We start from the raw sequence: 16,493 nt of genomic DNA, 5'->3' as shown, positions 1-16,493 counted from the left end.
CCATTGGGAAGATATCATCATTTTTATGAAGAAGGAAGAATCAGTATCTTTTAAACTGATATATTAAGTATTTAATTCACTAACACCTCATGCTAATCTGATTTCTTGCAAATTCAACATTGTTATTCTACTTTATATATTTCACCCCTGTAACAATTATCTCTCTTTGCAATTTACTAAACTGGCATTCAGTCTCCTGAGTTTGGTCAATGTGAGTCTGCCCTAACAGACAGATAGTCTCAAAATTAGGTTTCTCAGAATAGATTTTCTGAGCCTGTATCATTCCCAAGTTGCCGGGAGGCCACTATGGAAGGCCTCCTAAAAAGGAGCAGTGTGTTTCCCAGTGGAAACTAGGTATCTGCCTCTACTAAGCAATTTTTTTATATATGTAAACTTCACACTATAACTCAATAACATAACGAAACTACACAATAAAAGACAGTTAAAAAATTAAAGACAGTGAATAATACTAATAACCGAAAAGAAATATATCAATTTAGGTGGCAGGTACGTAAAATGATTTTTTCTTTCTTTTATAATCATCTTTAGTTTTAAGTTTTTCTACCATTAATATTTATTACTTTTATAACCACACAAAAAATGTCATTTAAAATATTTCGTAAAACTGGCAAAATCTATGTGTTGAGCTATTCATTTATACTTTATAGGTGTCATTCTTCTTGGAGGTGCTTTTATATGATACTCAAAGTATATAAAATTATTGTGATAGACTACAGGGTAAGGATAGAAATTTTCATATATTCACACTTTGTAATTAGGCAAGAGAACACAAACTAACAAACACACAGACCCTTGGGTCTATTCATTTCTCAAAATTCATCACTTAAAATTTGTGCATTTCACTTAGTAAATATTACCTTAAAAAAGAACAGAAAACAGGGCCAGGCACAGTGGCTCACGCCTGTAATCCCAGCCCTTTAGGAGGCCAAGGCAGGTGGATCACCTGAGGCTGGGAGTTTTGAGACCAGCCTGGACAACATGGTGAAACCCCATCTCTACTAAGAATACAAAAATTAGCCGGGCGTGGTGGTACATGCCTGTAATCCCAGCTACTTGAGAGGCTGAGGCAGGAGAATCACTTGAACCTGGGGGGCAGAGGTTGCAGTGAGCTGAGATCTTGCCACTGCACTCCAGCCTGGGCAAAAGAGCAAGACTCCATCTCAGAAAAAAACAAAACAAACAAACAAAAAAATCCAGAAAACAAATATTTAACTCCAATTAATAAGATGCACAGATGAAGTATTTAGTGTTAAAGTATACTGACTTTCTGAAACTTATTTTCAAATGCATAAATCAATAAGACAGATTAAAGGATTAATGAATAAATATGTGATAAAGCAAATTATTTAAACCCAATACTTACATTGTGACTGTGACAAAATCCAATTCCATTAATAATCTGAAACAAATACTTTTGAACTACTTGGTAGTCTAGTCCATTTGGAAAGAGCTCCAAGTCGTCAAGAATTGTGTGGTCAACAAATTCAAAGACTAGGTACCATCGTTTTTTTTTCTTACACACTTCCAAGAGATTCACCAAGTTTTCATGCCTCAGTTGCTGTTATTAAAAAATGCAAAATAGCTGTTATTTTAAAATGCAAAATAGTTTATATAAACTAAGATCAAATTATTAGCAATTAATTATTTAAAATAGATCTCGGCATAATAAAAACATAAATAAAATGCATATACAGTATAAATTGTAAAAGCATATTCTGGTTTTTAAACTACAATTGAGAGACTATATTGTTCCTTTCTCCTCTCAGAGAACAAAATCAAGCTAATAAGAAAAAGAAGTGTAACTCCATCTTTGATTAAACTAAGAGGCATCTATGACCTCCTACTCATAACAAATGAGATGGGACTACTAGATGTAATAAAGGTCAAACAGAAGTATAGGAAGACACCAAAAGATCATCTGTGGCTACAAAACTGGCAGCGTAAGAGTTCTCTGAAGCCAGTGACGTACCCTGAAAAGACAAAAAAGTCCTCCTTTAATATAATGAAAAACTATATATATATGTATGTAAGTATAATGGAAATAAAGCTCATAGACAGCAGTGAAAACATCCCTAGAAATGAATGGCACCAAGAAACAGCAGTGGGGAAGGGCTGGATAAGGAATCACACAGAAACACATTTGCTGGAAACGATCTCTCAGTGAGGCAGAGTAGAAGGCAAAACAATTAATTATGAATAAACCTGCAACTGCAAGTTTTAGAGAAATTAAACCTAATATAATTAAATCCCACACTCAGGCATATGTGATAAGGAACATCATTGTGAGTTATGGTAAATTCCTGCTAGCCTGGAACAAAGTCATGGCCTCTCCCCAGAACCTCTTACAAATAGTCCTCCAAAGACTCAGACTTTATTATAAGAAACAATCAAAAAGGAACCAATCAAGGATCTATTCAAAGATATAAGAAATGAGGAAGAAGGGAGAAAGAAACACAAATGGTAGATTAACACTCACCAGAAAAAAATGTTGCCACCTTTAAAGGGAAAGAAATCAATGGAATACAGAATACAGCTCTCAAAATCCTCAAGAAAATCCAAGTATGATCCAGGCACGTTATACTCAACCAAATTGTCATTCAGGTAAAAGACAACATGAGCATTGAATCTATTTAAGGCAGGACTAAATCTTATACAAATGTGGGCATCATAGTTACAAAATAGAAAGTCAACATTTTAAATGCAACAATGCACAAATGATATAGAAGATGTAAACAAGATAAAAGTGTATATATACACCAGGTGCAGTGGCTCGCACCTGTAACCCCAGTGACTTGGGAGGATAAAGCAAGAGAATCGCTTGAGGCCAGGAATTTGAGACCAGCCTGTGCATAGCGAGACCCCATCTCTACAAAAAATTTTAAAACTTAGCCTGGTGTGGTTGGGCACACCTCTAGTCGTAGCTACTCGGGAGGCTAATGTGGGAGAATCACTTGAGCCCAGGAGTTGGAGGCTGCAATGAGTGTGGTGAGCTATGATCATGCCACTGCACTTCAGCCTGAGCAACACAGCAAGACCTTATCTTGAAAGAAAATGAAAAAACAAAACACTAAAGTAAATAGGATATTTTCTGAAATCAGATGGTAGGTGAGTGGGAGAGAAAAGGAACTAGAAATATAATAATTACTTTACAAAGAAGTAACTATGTTATTTAACACTATAGTTATTAAGGTAAGCAATATGGCTAGGCATGGTAGCTCATGTCTGTAATCAATAGCTTGAGGCCAGGAATTGGAGGCTGCAATAAGCTATGATCATGCCACTGCATTCCAGCCTGGGTGACAGAGTGAGACTCTGTGTCTTAAAAAATTAAAAAATAAAAAAAGGTTACCAAGGAAATAAATCCAATATAAATGTAAACATAATATAAGGAATTCAGGGGCTGGGCACAGTGGCTCATGGCTGTAATCCCAGCACTTTGGGAGGCTGAGGCAGGTGTATCACCTGAGGTCAGGAGTTCAAGACCAGCCTGGCCAACATAGCAAAACCCCATCTCTACCAAAAATACAAAAAAATTAGCCAAGCGTGGTGGCATGCCTGGCTACCACCATGAAGTAATGAAGTAATATCAATGAAGTAATCACAGCTTCTAAGGAGGTTGAGGCAGTGAATCACTTGAACCCAGGAGGCAGAGGTTATAGTAAGCCGAGATCACACCACTGCATTCCAGCCTGGGTGACAGAGCAAGACTCCATCTCAAAAAAAAAAAAGGAATTCAGAGATCATATAGAAAAATATTTTTAAAAGAGTTATACATATACATCATGGAATATTATGCAGCCATAAAAAAGAATGAGATCATGTCCTTTGCAGGGACATGGATGGAGTTGGAAGCCATTATCCTCAGCAAACTCACAGGAACAGAAAACCAAATACCACATGCTGTCACTTATAAGTGAGAGCCAAATGATGAGGGCACATAGAGGGGAACAACACACACTGGGGCCTACCGGAGGGCAAAGGGTGGGAGAAGGGAAAGGACCAGGAAAAATCTGGATAGTCAATGACTGACAAATAATTCTTTAAACCCAAGACTTACATTGTGACTGTGACAAAATCCAATGCCATTATTAATAATCTGAAACAAATACTTTTGAACTACTTGATAGTCTAGTCCATTTGGAAAGAGCCCCAAGTCATCAAGAATTGTGTGTTCAACAAATTAAAAAACTAGGTACCATCATCACCTAATCATTAGCCTAATGGATACCAGGCTGAATATCTAGGTGATAAAATAATCTGTACAACAAACTCCCATGACACGTTTACCTATGTAACAAATCCATACATCCTGCACATGTACCCCTGAACTTAAAAGTTAAAAAAAAAACTTCTACCCTGCATTCCCTCAAAACAGACATTTTACAATGTAAAAGAAGTGCTGCTAAGAAAAAAATAAAAGTTATAAAAGAATACGATATTATACATAATAATAACTAATGCACAATGCTTACTATGTTGCAGGTACTATTCTAAGCACAAAAGCCTTATAAAATAGGTACAATTATTTTCCTGCTTTATAGCTGAAGCAACTAACTCACGCAGAGGTTAAGGAACTTGTCCAAGGTCACACAGTAATAACTTATGAGGCATCATTAAAACACCTTCTCAAAAAACCCAAAAAACTAAACAAAGAAACTGACAAAAAATGCCCCAAACCCACAAATTTCATATCCTAATGGAACTATAAATTCTGGCAAATTCTATCTTATCAAATTAAGACATCTAAATGATACTAGAATGTCAGTTGTTCCATTGGCCTGTTTTGGCACATTTCTAATAGAAGAAAACATTACACTAAAACTTTTTACTCTGTAAAAAATTCACACTATAGCACCAGATAATTTCTCTTTCTCTACTCTATGTCAAGTCCTTCTTGCAAAGATTTCCACACTATCTCCAACCCTGCAATCATAATTAAAGCAGAGACTATCCGCCGGGCATGGCGGCTCATGCCTGTAACCCCAGCACTTTGGGATGCCAAGGCGGACGGATCACGAGATCAGGAGTTCGAGATCAGCCTGGCCAAAATGGTGAATCCCTGTCTCTACTAAAAATACAAAAATTACCCAGGCATGGTGGCAGGTGCCTATAGTCCCAGCTACTCAGGAGGCTGAGGCATGAGAATTGCTTGAACCCGGGAGGTGGAGGTAGCCGTGAGCCAAGATTGTGCCACTGCACTCCAGCCTGGGCAACAGAGCGAGACTTTGTCTCAAAAAAAAAAAAAAAAAAGCACAGACTATCAGCTCCGCAGGTTCTCTGTCTTTGTGCTTATCTTTTTAACGGCAGATGGTTACCTTCTTTCGTAATGGTAGACTGAATAACTCAGACCAGCCCCCCAGTTGAAAATTCTATTTTTTTTTTTTTTTTTTTTTTTTGACGGAGTTTTGCTCTTATTGCCCAGGCTGGAGTGCAATGGTGTGATCTCGGCTCACCACAACCTCCTCCACCTGCCAGGTTCAAGTGATTCCCCCGCCTCAGCCTCCCGAGTAGCTGGGATTACAGACATGCACCACCATGCCGGCTAATTTTGTATTTTCAGTAGAGACAGTGTTTCTCCACGTTGGTCAGGCTGGTCTCAAACTTCCGACCTTAGGTGATCCGCCCGCCTTGGTCTCCCAAAGTGCTGGGATTACAGATGTGAGCCACTGCGACCAGCCATTGAAAATTCTTTAAAAGTTGGATTGATTTTCAAAAAATCTTCTTCAACATATAAAAGGCTAAAACGACAGTGAGGATTACTGGGCTAAAATTGAGAACAGGAGAATCCAGAGAGTTAACCTCAGGACTCAAAGCTAATTTTGACATGAAGTAACAAATGTAGAAATGAGCTTTGATTTTTGTGGCTCCACAGGGCTAAAAGGGAAAAGTCAAAGTCCAAAAGCCTTCTAAAGGTGGGATAGCTGAGAAACCACCTCCAATTAAAGCTAGGACCCAAAAAACTACATCCTCCAGAGTGAAAATGAGCAGAAATAAACGAGGCATCACTAGACTTAACATCACATTCAAGGAACTAAAAGCCTTGAATTTGGATTCACATACTGGACTGGGAGCATCTCCATGTACCTGTCAGAAGCAAATGAATATTGCCTCTGGTCAAAGAAAACCTTACCTTAGCCTCAAAATATTTCTACAAATAAAATTTCAAAAACAATATTCAATTCTAAAGGATAATGAGAAACACAAGATAAAAAGAGATTGTAAGCAAGAACTTTGAACTTACTAAGGAGGTCCTAGGCTGGCAGTGTGCTTGTATCAGACAGAAATCAGAACTGGGAAAATTTTAATGTAAATAATTGTTCATTCATTATTATCAGGGGGTAAAAGAAGACTCTAAGGGATATGTTTGAAGTAGCAAATACAGGAAGCCCCATTTTTAGGGCTGAAGGAAAGTACATAGTGCACAAGAAGGAACTAAAAATCTAGAAGAGCCCCCAATAACCACCAGACATTTAGTTCTCATTGGAAATGGCCCAGCAGCCACAAAAATGTAAAGATTACCAATAGTGAAAAAATTCACCAGAGCACACAGGCCAGAGATGGTTTGTAGAGTGGCCAACAGTTGGTAGAGTAACTCACCAGAATGTGCCAAGTAGGCCAGAACTGGTCCTTGAAAGATGCTGAAGTGAGCTAACAGACCTCCCACATGGTAATGGGCTCACAGCTGTATTTAAAAAAAAAAAAAAGCACACTAGAAGCTGGAAGAAAAGCCTCTTCCTCTTGCTAAGGACCAACAGTGTCTTTCCATACCCTCTATCTGTTGACGAAATCTAAAATCAAATCAGCTGGCAAAAAAAAAGAAATGCTTACAGAGTCCAGCTCTAGTATCACAAAACAGGTAAAAAAAAAGGAGTGATTTGGAGTTGAGAGACAATAAATTGTTTACTGGCACAGTGCTCACAAACATGGAAGAATGAAATAAAAATTGTCTCTGGAGAAAAATATTTTTACCTTAGCCTCAAATTATTTTAAAAAAATATTTCAGGACAGGTGGCTCGCACCTATGATTCTAGCATTTGGGGAGGTTGAGGCGGAAAAATTGCTTGAGCTCAGTAGTTTGAGACTAGTCTGGGTAACATACTGAGACCCTGTCTCCACAAAAAATAAAAAAAAATTAGCTGGGCATGGTGGCACATGCCTGTAGTCCAAGCTCCAAAGCTACTTGGGAGGCCACGGCAGGAGGACTGCTTGAGTCTGGAAGATTGAGGCTGAAGTGAGCCATAATTGCACCACTGCACTCTAATCTGGGTGACAGAGCAAGATCCTATCTAAAAAGTAATAACAAAGATAATAATAGTATTTCAAAGATAAGTAAGATTCAGCACAAAATTGAAGATATGCAGGCATACAATGAAATAAGACATCATAAGTAAGAAATACCAGAAAATATCAGCAATTGAAACAGATACAGAATGACTTCAGATATTGCAGTTATCAGATATGGACTCTTTAAAAAAGAAAGCCAACCTCAAAAAACGGAGGGAACTTAAAACCATAAAAAGTAACATAACAGATGTGGACCCAAATAAAAATTCTAGGATGGAAAAGTATAATTATTTTGTTCACAGTAACAGTAGACTAGGTAATTTGTAACAATTCTCCAACTGAATACAAGTAGAAAAGCTGGACAAAATGTATAACACAACTACTTGGAGGAATGAAAAAGATCATATAGTAAAAAATACCTGGGCTAGGAAGACAGAAACCCAGAAAGGTTAGCCAGGCAATTAAGGCCAAATTTTTTTAACCCAAGAAACATATGCCACTTTAGAGGGAAGACTAAGAGGACCAGTAGCACTTTTCACCATGTTGCAGGCCTAAGGTAGCAGTGACTGATGTTCACGGCCCATGAAGGTGAAAAGAAGGAGTTCAGTGCTGGTGAAATCCTTTCATTTGGGTTAGCCCTAAAACTCCTCAAGCTATAAGTAGTAGCTGATATGAAGCTTAGTATATGAAGCTGAATTCTTAAATGGAGAAGAGAGAAAGAATGGGACAGTAGCAGTATGTGAAACAACAATTATAGCTGAGCGTTTATTTATTTATTTGAGATGGAGTCTTACTCTGTTGCCCAGGCAGAGTGCAGTGGCACGATCTTGGTTCACTTCAACCTCTGCCTCCCAGGTTCAAGAGATTCTCCTGCCTCAGCCTCCTGAGTAGCTGGGACTACAGGCGCATGCCACCATGCCCAGCTAATTTTTGTATTTTTAGTAGGGAAAGGGTTTCACCACGTTGGCCAGGCTGGTCTCAAACTCCTGACAAGTGATCTGCCCACCTTGACCTCCCAAAGTGCTGAGATTACAGGCATGAGCCACCACACCCAGCCTGAGCATTTTTAAAAATAACAAATTACATTATTTGATAGAAGCAAGAGCCATAAAATTAACAGACAAAAAAAAAAAAAAAACCCACACCTAGGCATATTATTGTAAACTCCTGAAAAACAAAAACAAAACCTTAAAAGTATCTAGAAGAAAATGGTTATTAAGGAACACAATAAGACTGATGTCTGATTTTTCAATACAAGCAATGGGAGCCAGCAGAAGAGTAGAATTCTATCTTGAACATACTGAATGTAATTAACTGACAACCCTGAATGCTATATCCTGAGAAAATAGCCTTTTATTCTTTTTTTTTTTTAAGCGATGAGATCTCACTACAGTGCCCAGGCTGGAGTGCAGTGGCTATTCACAGACATGATCATGGCACACCACAGTCTCAAACTCCTGGGCTCCAGTGATCCTTCCACCTCAGCCTTCTGAATAGCAAAGACTATAGGCCCATGCTACCACACCTAGCTTGAAACAGTTTTTTAAACACAAAGTAGAATATACACTAACAAAAATGAAAAGAACTTCTTATCATCAGATTTGCTTTAAAGAAAATAAAGGAAGTGCTTTAAGCATAAGGAAAATGAACCCAGATGGAAACTCAGAAATGCATGAAAGATTAAAGAGTAATAGAAAGGGTAATATTAGGTATAGCCTAATAACTGCTGACTGTGAACAATGTTAAAAGGGATTTAACTATATATAGAATTTAACAATATTACATAGCAGCAATAACACATATATCTGATGGGTGGAGGGGAGAAAGGAGGGGGTAACTGAAGTTAAAATTGCTAAGATTTTTGCACTGTAAAAGTACCTGTTTGAGTATCAATAAGTCAGGTTCGTATATTACAATATCTAGAATAATTTCTAAAATACTAGCAAAATAATGTTTAACAAATAATGTTTAAAAAGAAAAAACCTAGAAATATGGAAGGCAACTAGGAAGATAAGTATAAATCCAAATATGTAAGTTTTATATTAAATATAAATAGACTAAACACTCCAAGTAAAATACAAAGACTATCAAACTGAATAAAACAAAAGAAAAAACTGTATCTGCTTATAAGAGATATACTTTACATCTAAAGACACAGAAGGTTAACAGGAGAAAGGATTAAAAAGTATATATCATATAAATAATGATCAAAAGTGCAAACATACTAATGACAAAGTATATGTTAAGACAAGAAGACTGGCCAGGCCTGGTGGCTCACTCCTGTAATCCCAACACTTTGGGAGGCCGAAGTGGGTGGATCACAAGGTCAGGAGTTTGAGACCAGCCTGGCCAACATGGTGAAACCCTGCCTCTACTAAAATACAAAAATTAGCCAGGTGTGGCAGTGGGCCCCTGTAATCCCAGCTACTCGGGAGGCTGAGGCGGAGAATTGCTTGAAACCAGGGGGTAAAGGTTGCAGTGAGATGAGATCATACTACTACACTCGAGCCTGGGTGACAGAGCAAGACTCCATCTCAAAAAAAAAAAAAAAAGACAAGAAGACCAAGAAACAAAAGGGTTATACAATGTTCATGAACTGGATGCAATATTGTAAACACATCAATTCTCCACAAATTGATCTACATAAATTCAATTAAACTCCTAGAGTTTTTATGAACATTGGTAAATTGATTCTAAAATTTATATGGAAATGCAAACAGACAAAAATAGGGAAGATAGTCTTATAGAAGAAGGACAAAACAGAAGGGATTTATTCTACTAGATATAAAAACTTACAAACTAGGCCAGGTGCAGTGGCTCACACCTGTAATCCCAGCACTTTGGAAGGCTAAGGAGGGTGGATTGCTTGAGCCAAGCAGTTCAAGACTAGCCTGGGCAACATGGCAAAACCCTATCTTTACCCCAAAAAATACAAAAATTAGCCAACCATGGTGGCACATGCCTGTAGGCCCAGCTACTCAGAAGACTGAAGTGGGAGAATCACTTGAGCCTGTGAGGCAGAGATAGCAGTGAGTCAAGATCATGCCACTGCACTGCAGCCTGGGTGATAGAGCAAGACCCTGTCTCAAAAAAAAAAACCTACTAACTAGAATAAACATGATTGTGGGCTATTGGTGCAAGCTTAAACAAATAGACCAATGGGACAGAATAAAATCTTACCTATATAGGAGAACATGTGGCAAAAGGAATATTCAGAACAGTGGAGAAAAAGATGGTATTTTCAATAAATGTTTCTGGGACAACTGGATAGCCATAAGGGAAAAGTCATAAGATTTGACTGTGTCAAACACCATTATTAAGATCAAGAACAAGTATTAGATAATTAGACTTTAACAAATCCCTACTGTAACCACTAAAAGACAGAAACACAATGCATAATTTCTGAGTTATTAGAAAAAAAGGAATGATAAATATAATCAATCCAAAGTAACAAAAGAAAAAGACATAGAGAACTGGTAATACAAATAGCACATATTAAGGTGGTAGATATATATATTCAAAATACATTAGATATTATATTACAAGTAAATGGAATAAATGCTCCAATTAAAAGGCATATATTATCAAACAGGAAAAAAGTGAAATATAACTGTACAGTTTTCACAAGAGATACATCTAAACAAAAATTCAGAAAAATTAGGGGGCCAAGCGTGGTGACTCACACCTGTAATCTCAACACTTTGGAAGGCTGAGGCAGGCGGATCACCTGAGGTCAGGAGTTTGAGACCAGCCTGGCCAACATGGTGAAACCCCCGTCTCAACTAAAAATACAAAAATTAGCCAGGCATGGTGGCGGGTGCCTATAATACCAGCTACTTAGGAGGTTGAGGCAGGAGAATCGCTTGAACCCAGGAGGCAGAGGTTGCAGTGAGCCAAGATCGCGCCACTGCACTCCAGCCTAGACAACAAGTGTGAAACTCCATCTCAAAAGAAACAAACAAAAAAAAAGCATTCAGAAAAATTAGAAGTAAAAATATGGAAAAGATTTACTATGGAAACACTAACAAAAATTAAACTAATGTATGTACTCGTTAATTTCAAATAAATTAGATCTTAAAACAAAATATTGGCCAAGTGTGGTGGCTCATACCTATAATCCCAACATTGATAGGCTGAGGTAGGAGGATTACTTTAGCTCAGGAGTTTGAGACCAGCCTGAGCAACATAGTGAGACCTTGTCTCTACTAAAAATAAAAAAATTAGCCAGGCATAGCAGCACACACCTGCAATCCCAGCTACTTGGGAGACAGGTGTAGGATTGCTTGAGTGCAGGAGTTCAAGGCTGCAGTGAGCCATGATGATGCTACTGCACTCCAGCCTGGAGGACAGAGTAAGACCCTGTCTCAAAAAAACAAAACGAAACAGCCAGGTAGGGTGGCTCATGCCTGTAATCCCAGCACTTTGGGAGACTGAGGCGGGTGGATCATGAGGTCAGGAGTTCAAGACCATCGCAGTCAACATGGTGAAACCCTGTCTCTACTAAAATACAAAAAAAGAAGAAGAAGAAGAAGAAGCTAGGCATGGTGATGCACACTTGTAGTCCCAGCTACTCGGGAGGCTGAGGCAGGGGAATCACTTGAACCTGGGAGGCGGAGGTTGTAATGAACTGAGATAGCGCCATTGCACTCCAGCCTGGTAACAGAGTGAGATTCCGTCTCAAAAAAAATAAAAACATCGAAACAAAATATTACTATAATAAAAAGAGTTATTGCATGATGACAAAAGATTTAACTCAACAGCAAGATAAAATACTTCTAAATATAACACACTAATAATACTGTTTCTGTTTATAAAAATAAACATTAACTGAACTACAATGAAAAGTAGAAAAATCAATAATCACAAAGGAATATTTTAACATATTCTCAGTGTTGAATAAAACAAGCATATAAATAAGAATTCGGAAGATTTGAACAACACAATTTAACATGAACTAATGAACATATATGAAATACTTTTCAAGAACAAGAGGTTTTTTTAGTTGACTATATTCTGAACCAAAAAGCAAATATCAAGAAATTTCAAATAAATAAATTCTTATATGGTGTATACTCAGATCATAGGGCAGTTGTGTCAGAAATAAATAACCAGGAAATAACCTAGAAAATGTCCATGTTTGGAAATTCAGAAATATACTTTTAAATAACTCAGGGATTAAGAAAAATATAATGGAAATGAGAAACTATTGTTAACAATCAAAATTTCCAGGATACATATCAAGCTGTTCCTACAGGAAAATGTATATCCTTAAATGCATATTTGAGGGGACAAAAGGCTGGAAATTAGAGAAGCATCTATCTCAACAAATTAGGAAACGGAGCTGCAAAATAAACCCATACAAATAAGTAGAAGAAATGAAATAATAAAGAACAAAAATTAATGATATTCCTACTAACAAGTCATCAAATCTGGGGGTGGTCTTTGGGACTGCTAACACAGACCATAGACAGATGATTGATAAATACACAGAAAGATACAGACAGAAGGAATAAGCACTTTTAAAATCAGGTTTACTTTCACCAGATAAATGAATTTGCATATCTAATCATTGTATTTCTTCTTATTGCCAAAAAAGTAACTTATACTCATATTTTTTCAATTCAATATATGCATTTACTCACCTTTAGTAACTTGATTTCTCGCATTGCAATCTTTTTAACCATTTTGTCATCGTCACTTTCTAAGAACTTCTTTATGGCCACAATTCTTCCAGTATCTTTATTCCTACACTTCATCACCATCCCATAACTCCCTTCTCCAACCAATCCCAGATTTTCATATTTTTCCATTTTAATTTAAAGTCAGTAGACACTTTTTGCTGTGAAAACCAAAACATAGAATTAACAACATTGAGTATGTTAATTTCCTCCACCTTCCCAGCAAATTAATTCTTCCCTGCTTGTCTTCCATATTACATGGCTGTCCTGTATTAATTCACAATTTCCTAGTGTTTCTATATGTAAGCTATGTTTTCAAAATGGTCACACACATTAATCTATGTTTTCAAAATGGTCACACACATTTCATAATAGACAAGGCAAATGGAATTGAAGCCATTAACTTTAAATTACTAAATGTCATGTTAATGAAATTCCATACATTTTTAATTATAATGAAGCAATACTTGAGCTATCATACATAACAATTACAACTCACTTTAAAAAGCACAATTCCAGCCGGGGCAACATAGCAAGATTCTATCTCTACAAAAAACATTTTTAAATTAGCTGGGTGTGGTGGTATACGCCTGTGGTCCCAGCTACTTGGGAGGCTGAAGCAGGAGAATTGCTTGAGCCCAGGAGGTTGAGGCTGCAGCGAGCTGTGATGGCACTGCACACCAGCCTGAGCAATGGAGCGAGAATCTGTCTCAAAAACAAAACAAATAAACAAAATGCACAGGCCAGGTGCAGTGGCTCACGCCTGTAATCCCAGCACTTTAGAAAGCCGAGGCAGGCAGATCACCTGAGGTCAGGAGTTCGAGACCAGCCTGGCCAACATGGTGAAACCCTGTCTCCACTAAAATACAAAAATTAGCCAGGCATGGTACTGCACGCCTATAATCCCAGCTACTTGGGAGGCTGAGGTAGGAGAATCCCTTGAACCCAGGAGGCAGAGGTTGCAGTGAGGCAATATCACACTACTGCACTCCAGCCTGGGAGACAGAGTGAGACTCTGTCTCAAAAAAAAAACAGCACAATTCCTTTTCACTCAAAGATGCATAACTGAATTTAGTGGGGGTTTTGTTTGTTTGTTTGTTTGTTTGTTTTTGAGACGGAGTCCTGCTCTGTTGCCCAGGCTGGAGTGCAGTGGTGTAATTTAGGTTCACTGCAACCTCCACCTCCTGGGTTCAAGTAATTCTCCTGCCTCAGCCTCTGAGTAGCTGGGATTACAGGCGTGAGCCACTACACCCAGTTAAGTTTTGTATTTTCAGAGAGACGGGGTTTTGCCATGTTGCCCAGACTGGTCTCAAACTCCTGACCTCAAGCGATCCACCCACCTTGGCCTCCCAAAGTGCTGGGATTACAGGCGTGAGCCACAGAGCCCAGCCTGAATTTGGTTTTAATGAAGATCAACTTTTTTGTTACACTGGATTTAGATCCATGTTGGAAATACTTACGCACCTTCCACTTAATTGGAAAAAAATACTTGATCACATAACAAATTAACGCAGAGCATCTTTCATAAAATATTTTTCTTTTCTTTTCTTTTCTTTCTTTTTTTTTTTGAAACAAGAGTCTCGTGCACTGGCGTGATCTCGGTTTACTGCAACCTCTGCCTCCCAGGTTCAAGCGATTCCCTGCTTCTGCCTCCCCAGTAGCTGGGATTACAGGCGCCCGCTACCACACTCAGCTAATTTTTTGTACTTTTAGTAGAGATGGGATTTCGCCATGTTGCTGTTACTACATTGAACTTAGAAAATAAGAGTAATGACATCAGTATATAAGCAGATTTTTAAAATTAAATTAAATTAAATATTAGTAGTATCAAATACCGTGAAAGTATTTCAAAAATCTTGTTAATGATTACTCACTAATCATTAACTTCATAATTTGATAATTGAATAATCAATTACTCCATAATTTGAATTTGTGTTCGAAATTTTTTTTTTTTTTTTAGACGTAGTCTTGCTCTGTCGCCCAGGCTGGAGTGCAGTGGCGTGATCTCCACTCACTGCAACCTCCGCCCCCCGGGGTTCACGTCATTCTCCTGCCTCAGCCTCCCAAGTAGCTGGGACCACAGGCACCCGCCACCACGCCTGGCTAATTTTTTGTATTTTTTTAGTAGAGACGGGGTTTCACCGTGTTAGCCAGGATGGTCTCCATCTCCTGACCTCGTGATCCGCCCGTCTCGGCCTCCCAAAGTGCTGGGATTACAGGCTTGAGCCACCGCGCCCGGCCACCTGGATGGTTCTAATACCAACAATTTAGATAAAATATTTGGAGAATGCTAATTTTTTATTTTGTTTAAGACAGATTGAAGGGCGGGAGCGAAGTCTTATGCCTGTAATCCCAGCACTCTGGGAGGCCAAGGTGAGAGGATCACCTGAGGTCGGGAGTTCGACACCAGCCTAACCAACATGGAGAAACCCTGTCTCTACTAAAAATACAAAATTAGCCAGGCGTGGTGGTGATGCCTGTAATCCCAGCTACTTGGGAGGCTGAGGCAGGAGAATCGCTTGAATCCGGAAGGCAGAGGCTGCGGTGAGCCGCGACCACACCATTGCACTCCAGCCTGGGCAGCAAGAGCGAAACTCCGACTCAAAAAAAAAAAAGAAAGAAAGAAAAAGAAAAGACAGATTGAAATCTTTTATAAATCAAAGAACGAGATAATAGAAGCTTTAAAAAGTACTTATACTTACCGTTTCTTCAATCCGTTCGCATAAAAGACCCAAAGGTTTTCAACTTGTAAACAAATTTGAGGTGAAATGCATATCGCTCGCAGGTCCAAAAGATGCTGCCTAGCAAACTAGCAATTCCAGTGCTGTTGTGATTTCTTCTGTGGACGCAGTCACGAGTCCAGGGCGAAGCAGGCAGGGAGGCAGGTGGGCCTCGGTCCGCCGCAAGCTCACACTTAGGAGGACCACGGGCCGCATGCTGTCGTCGTCAAGGCAACGACCTCACTCTGTCCCCAACCATAGGCACAAAATCTTGGGAGAGAGATACAGCACAGGTCAGAATGCGTTCACGGTAGGCACCAACGCCTGTGAAGGCCAAGGGCTAGAAAGCAATTAGCTGGGTGAGAGGCAGCACCTCCCAGCTTGTAAGGCGCCCAATACCTGCAGTCTGGGAACCTGCACCGCTCCAACTACCCCTGGGCCAAGGTGTTGGCCGCGGAGCTGGAAGGGGGCGGTTCCTCACCCGCCCCGAGTGCCCCAGGCCTCCCTTGTTGTGATTGGCCGAGCCGTGTCGTCACGAGCCATGATTGGCTCAGGGCCAACCACCCCGCCCCTTCACCTAGGGCTCGGCCCAGGTTCTGCTCCCTGACACGCAGAGGCCCTGCGTCCCCACACGCCTTGGTTCTCGTCACGAGACGCCTTTCTGCCTTCGCCAGGGGGAGGAGGCGATTGTGATGCCCACACGAAGGGTAAAGGTGGCGGTTATGTAGGACTGAGAAGACTATGCAAAATGCGATACGGTTTCCCTCACAGCCACGCTGCTGGGCAGGGG

At 39.3% G+C, this 16,493-nt stretch overlaps 1 protein-coding gene across 1 annotated transcript in view; it reads right to left on the bottom strand.

Moving 5' to 3' along the window:
- CDKL2 (cyclin dependent kinase like 2) overlaps nucleotides 1-16,201 on the bottom strand; it is a 48,924-nt gene extending 32,723 nt beyond the window's left edge. Inside the window, exons 1-3 of the mRNA XM_033214414.1 lie at nucleotides 15,686-16,201; nucleotides 12,948-13,144; nucleotides 1,385-1,579 (exon numbers count right to left, since the gene is read on the bottom strand). Of these exons, the coding sequence (XP_033070305.1) occupies nucleotides 1,385-1,579; nucleotides 12,948-13,115 (363 nt within the window). The 5' untranslated portion in view covers nucleotides 13,116-13,144; nucleotides 15,686-16,201. The remainder of the gene's footprint in view (nucleotides 1-1,384; nucleotides 1,580-12,947; nucleotides 13,145-15,685) is intronic.
- Between the last annotated feature and the right edge of the window lie 292 nt (nucleotides 16,202-16,493).

This window comes from Trachypithecus francoisi, unplaced genomic scaffold (genome assembly GCF_009764315.1).
Source record: "Trachypithecus francoisi isolate TF-2019V2 unplaced genomic scaffold, Tfra_2.0 Lachesis_group1, whole genome shotgun sequence".
NCBI lineage: Eukaryota > Metazoa > Chordata > Mammalia > Primates > Cercopithecidae > Trachypithecus > Trachypithecus francoisi.
Note: the sequence above shows the minus strand (reverse complement) of the source record. Positions and strands in the feature narration are given on the sequence as shown.